This window comes from Morus notabilis, unplaced genomic scaffold, assembly GCF_000414095.1.
Source record: "Morus notabilis unplaced genomic scaffold, ASM41409v2 Scaffold109, whole genome shotgun sequence".
In the NCBI taxonomy this organism is placed as follows: domain Eukaryota; kingdom Viridiplantae; phylum Streptophyta; class Magnoliopsida; order Rosales; family Moraceae; genus Morus; species Morus notabilis.
Window position 1 is genome coordinate 55,139 of NW_010363046.1, and position 6,189 is coordinate 61,327.

General features: G+C 38.8%; 1 protein-coding gene across 2 annotated transcripts in view; it reads left to right on the forward strand.

Moving 5' to 3' along the window:
• The window catches only part of LOC21400330 (elongator complex protein 2), a 16,597-nt gene extending 11,799 nt beyond the window's left edge, over positions 1-4,798 (forward strand). The window contains exons 9-11 of one of the 2 annotated variants that reach the window (XM_024169082.1): positions 2,960-3,137; positions 3,693-4,183; positions 4,390-4,798. In XM_024169082.1, the coding sequence (XP_024024850.1) occupies positions 2,960-3,137; positions 3,693-4,183; positions 4,390-4,446 (726 nt within the window). In that variant the 3' untranslated portion in view covers positions 4,447-4,798. The other variant, XM_024169083.1, reaches the window with a different exon arrangement.
• The last annotated feature ends 1,391 nt before the right edge of the window (positions 4,799-6,189 follow it).

Sequence of the window (6,189 nt, forward strand, 5' to 3'; positions counted from 1 at the left end):
GGCCTAAGTCCAGCAACCCCTCAGCCCCCCCGCAGCACCTAAGGCCCCCGCAGGGCCTAATGCCCCAGCCCCCTAATAATAGTAAAATAATAAAATGAATAATAACCTCACAGAAATCGTGTTAAATTTCATGTTAAATGTCATGAACAAAAAAGCATATCACAAAGGAAATTAAGGAGTACATATGTCATATACTAACCTCACAGAAATCATTCCAATACTCGTCAGTGCACATTGGGGTATTCTTGATTGGATCCCATCCTAGTCCGGTGTTTGTGCGGAGGGCGAGCTCCGCGTTGAATTTTTTCTTCAGTCGTTCTTTTGCCTCTTTAACGCGCCCTGGAGGAATAGGTGATGAAAATAGTGGGGACAAATCTTTCGCCCATTGTTCCCAATCCGCTGATTCAAGTTGACGGCCCCTGTTGTTTTTATTATAGTCCGCAAGTTGCTTCAAAAGCGCAACTTTTTGTTTCTCAGACTAGTAGAAGGTCACGTCATCCTTACTCCGTCGCGGCATCTAATACATACAATCCAAGACCACCAACCACGAGAACAAAGAGACATATGCCATGGCAAAGAAGAACGGATGTTTAAAGCAAAGCATGTCAACGCATTTGACAACAAAGGAGTAAGACGATTAAAGTACATAATCGTTTGATTGGCTCAGATTTGGTTATAACTGTATCATCACATTGTTCGGAGCATTATCCTCCTGGGATGGCACTTATGCTACCAAACCACATAGTAATAGGCCAAGGATTTAAAAGCATAGGTCATAATGTAAAAACAAACGACAACATATGGCATTCAATCCAAACAAACCTAATTACATGCAGTAGCAACTGATAAATGCCATACACCAAGAGGATATCGCTACAACGAAACAGATAGGGCCAAAAAATATCACTACCAAAGTACTAAATCCAATAAGAAGAAAGAGTTCATCTGCACAACAATGCAATTTGTAATGTCATGGGTGAATTGTACTTAAGTCTTGCACTCTAAACATAACCAGCAGCAGAAACAAAGGGGTTAAACATCTTCAAGTGAATGAAAGCTCTCAAATTAACTACTTCTTAGCAATCCTGGGTAAGTTATAGTTAAGTCTTTAAACCTAAAATAGTAACATCGGCAGAAACAAGGGGTTGAACATCCTCAAATGACAGAAACTAAAGCAAATTAACTACTTCTTATCAATCATGGATGAATTATACTTGTGTCTTTCACTCTAAAACATGGCCATCGGCAGAAACAAGGGATTAGACATGGTCAAATGACAGAAACTAAAGCAAAATAAACTACTTTTTATCAATCATGGGTGAATTATACTTATGCCGTTCACTCTACAACATGACCATCGGCAGAAACAAGGGATTAAACATGGTGGTATATGTCAGAGATGCATTTCTCAGCAGACACATGTTTTCGTGGTACCTAGGAATCAATCAAAAAAATATTTTTCGATGGCCTCTATTTCAGGTTCAACAGAAAAATGGTGAATGAAATGGAAACCAAAGGTAAAGGGTGAACTGATTTACCGAATTGGATCCAGTCGATGAATGTGTTTGCTCGTCCAACAAAAACCCCAATCGTGATGTCGATTCCTACCGGAATTTCTCCACCAGCGATACCGACTGCGAAAAAAGCTTAGATGAAGACGACGGTGCACAGATGGACGTCGCTGGTTGCGGCTACATCTACCCAAAAGAACGCCCAACAGAGTCCAGTGAGAGCCTCTATGTCGCGCTATTTTCTCCGTTTTGGGCCAAGCTGGGATGAACTCGGAAAGGGATCCTCGCTCAAAAGAAGGTAAATATTTTGAACTCTAGCATGAAAGAAACAGGGAAAGACTCTCGATTCAAGATATTTGCAGCGAATCTCTCCTGCGGATGATGGGAATCGCACGCGTGGAAAGACCGGTCGGTGAGAATAGGAAAGGAGGCAAAGCAACGGTAAGGAGGAAATGGATCCTGGCTCAAAATCTATAGAAGTCGAACATGTGAGAGAGTGGAAGACTCAGATTCAAAAAGATTGCAGCGAATCTCTCCTGTGGATGATGGGTGGGGAGACCTGTCTGTGGAGCTCAGACAGGAGGCAGAGCAACGGTAGGAGTTGTGAGGTAAAAGCTGAGAGTTGTGGCAGATGCCTTTTACTGTAGCCATGGGTTGGAGTTAATGGAATACAGAAGGGAGTTGAACTCCCAATTCGAGCATTTAACTCGAGTTCCAATTCGAGTTTGGAAACCAACTCTCCTTTCCGAATGCCAACTTGAGTCAGAGTTTTAACTCTAATTGGCCCAATTTGAGTTAAACCCATGAAGTGAACACGCCCCTAATAAGATAAGCTATAAGATTTGAATTAATATTCAAATCTCTTATTAAAAGATAACATTCCTAATAATTATCCCTAATAAATAGAAGATAAAATCTTTCATAATTGACAGTTATCCTAAATCCTAATTTGTTTTCCTCATTTTTGACACGTAAATTTTGTTACAATTTCTAGTAATTTTGTCTATTCTGACGGTTCATACTGCATTCTTGGTATATTAAGCTCATTCATGTTAAAACAGATGGTTCTTAGAAATCCTGGATGTACAACATGCGTGTAAGTGGAAAATCAGACTCAAACTTGGAGCAATTTTCTTAGTTTAGAACATCTTAACTTGCACATAAAGAGCAAAAGATGGTAGAGGTGGAAAGAATTTTACAAATTTTAGTTGACAAATTGATGTGATGTTTCCATGTGGGACGTGTGTTTTGTAATCCAAGAAGTACAGTGATTCTTGGCCTGCATTTATTACTATGTTTGTCCCTCTCTCTCTCTTTACTTTTCTTGGGCTGCTTTTACGCTTTTATGGGGGGTTACCAAGGAAAGATAACTAATCCCAATTAGGATACGTTGTGCTGTAGTTGGAATAAGAATTTATCTCACTTATCATACATTTCTTATTTTTTAGGCCCAGTCAGCAACAGTAGCAGAAGTATGGCTATGGCAAGTCGGTTCATGGAAAGCAGTTGGTCGCTTGCAGTCTCACAGCTTGACGGTTACACAGATGGAATTCTCCCATGATGACAAACTACTCTTAACTGTTTCAAGGGATCGCCAGTTTTCTATTTTCGCAATCAAAGGAACAGGTACTTTCTTAAATCCTTGTGATACTAGTGCTGCTTTGATGATTCTCTAGTTAATTTGAATGTGGAATGACAAGGGTCTGTCAAGATTCGAGAGCCTGATAACCGGTGAATATGGAGCATCTTTCTCCTCCATAGTTTTGGACAATGGTTTAGATGAGAAATCTCCAAGGACTTGATCTATGTTCCATCTAGCCAAGTTCTGTCAATATGAATGAGTTTCGTCTTTAAGAAGATAATGTATGAGATCTATCATTTCCATCAATGTGACATACGGAGTAACTAAAAGAGAAAATTTGTGAAAAAATACAATAAGTTGGGTTCATGGCAGCACCACATCTTCAGGCTCAATTGCAAAACCTTTCAGTAACACCACCAATTCAATTGGTGCCACATAGGATCTTTATTATCATTTATTTGTCCCTTAATTATTTTCTTTTTAATCTTTTCACTATTTGTATTCTGGGCTATTATAATTGTTGTTATTATTTTAATTATTATTTTTGGTCCCCCAATTAGAGTGTAAAATTACCCGGTTCTCTTTTCTTTTCTGTTTAGGCACCGAGGAAATAAGTCACGAGCTTATAGCAAGGAAAGAGGCACACAAGAGAATTTTATGGGCATGCTCATGGAACCCACATGGTTACGAATTCGCAACAGGTTCCAGAGACAAGACTGTGAAAATCTGGGGTGTCGAAAACCAATCGTCAGTTAACCTGCTCTTAATGTTACCACCTTTCAAAACTAGTGTCACGGCCCTATCTTGGATTGGCCTTGGCAACAACAGAAGCAATGGGTTGCTAGCAGTTGGAATGGAAAATGGACTCATTGAATTGTGGAATCTGTTCATAAACAGAATAAACGACAGAAGTACAAAAGCACCACCTGCAACTGCCGCACTTTTTGCACGGCTCGATCCATTGATGTGCCACGTTTCTGCAGTAAACCGTTTGGCGTGGAGGATCCCCGAGAAGAGTGACAAAGAATGCAGCAATCTACAGCTCGCGTCTTGTGGAGCTGACCATTGTGTGAGAGTGTTTGATGTAAAGGTAAATTAATCACAAGTCGGTCGTTTGTGTCGGCAAACAATTCTTTTGTGACTCTACATCATAAGAAAACAAGAATTCTAATTTCATTCATACAAAATGAGTTCTTTTCAGAATAATGTGCCTTGACGCAGACATCTCTATTCTAACCTTTTTGAATCAATGTGCTTTATGTTTCTTCACCATGGACCCCATTGAGCTGATGTAAGGATCTTGCATTTGGACTACACAAATTGCCAAGGAAAACTGGGACTTATTTATCATAGTTCTGTGGACGCGATCGCTGGTGGGGCCGCGAGCTCAGACGCCATGCGACATTGACAGATTTGTTTTCATAAACCTTTTTTAGTAGATGGCATTCGCAGCCAGTTGCTATGGAATTGACAAGAGTTGATGTAGCGTTTGTGCAAACGACGTCGTTGATTCTCATTCTCCATAACCTAAAAATCTACAAAGAGGGAGTTGATGTTTGTGTAGTGGGAAAGGATATTCTATTAGGTCATTGGGTTTTGTCATCCAAGGGCATAGATTTTTGCAAATAAGGTAGTGGATGATTTGCCAATTTTGTCTCTTCTCTTTTATGTTTATGACGATGGTGGTGGTGTTGTTGCTTTTTTTTTTTTTTTGGTGGATGTGGTTCTATGTTTTTAAAGCGTTTTTTTTATCACCATCTAATGGTTTTGGATACAATACATTTCTTATTTTGATAACATCCATGAGGTGTAAGTTTGGGCCGCCCGGCCCGACCTAGCGGCCCAAAGGAAAATTTTGGGCCGGGCCAGTCCTAGAAGAGAGATGGTCGGCCCGGGCCGGTCCTAGAAGAGAGAGGATCGGCCCAGCCCGATCTTAAGCCCAAATAATTTAGGACCAGCTCAAAATTTTATAAGGTATTTTCAAAAAAATTTTAAAAGTATGATATTTGGGCCGGTCCGGCCCTAAAGGAAAAAAGGTTGGCCTAACCCGGTCTTAAACCCAAAAGATTTAGGACTGGGCCCGGGCCCACAGTAGCATGTCTCGGGCCGAATCATTTAGCCCGGCTTAAATTTGCAGGTCTTTATCTATTTAACGAAAAAAATTTTGAGATTTAGATTCAATTTAGCGTGTTATTATTTATTTATTTATTTTGAGATTTAACTGTCTAACTTTTCATATCTAGTACTAGTTATCATTGCACTTTTTAAATATTATTAATTACCAAGATGAAGATAAAAAAACAATAGCTTTTTTTTAAAACTATTTCTTGTTTTTTTTATAACTATTTTCACTTCTTATAAAGGCCAAACGAATAGACTTTTCACCTGTTTTGTGAGCTATTTTAATTTTCTAAACTACTCACTAACACGTGCAAGACACGTGCCCTTACCTAGGAATAATAAGATCTAGGAAATCCAAGACCAAGACATGCGTTGTCCCATTCATGTGTAACATCAGAGAAATGTGGGCGTAGACATTCTATAATCTTGATAGATGCTTCCTTTTTGGCGAATTGCTCACCGCTTGACATAGAAATCATATACCAAATCCTAAACGTTAGGCATCTAAACAATGAAACTAGTCAGTTTATTGAAAATTGAACGTGGAATCCATATAAAATTGGGTCCTCATCATCATCTTTCCTATAGGGGACCATAATATATATAACAAAACAAAAAGAAGAAGACGTGTAAGAGCTAACAAGTGAATATCAAAATGTGAGATGAAATTTGTACAACATTCAATTCAAGAGGAGAGCCAATTTGGGGTCTGATTTCCTTTTCAAAAATATGACTTTTTTTTTTTCATGACAAATAAAATAAGATTTGTGTTGTGCTAGAACAAGTGAGCAAATAGGTTATTCAAAATCATTTATTTACAAGAGGCCTTCTTCATATTGTATGAACCCAATTAGAATAAGATTTGTTAGATGTTAAAGCATGAAGCACGCATTTTTTTCTCACTTATTAATTTTTTCCCCCAAGGATTTGAACTTGAGGGACTAGAAGGTCTTTGTTTGACATTTTTCCTAATCT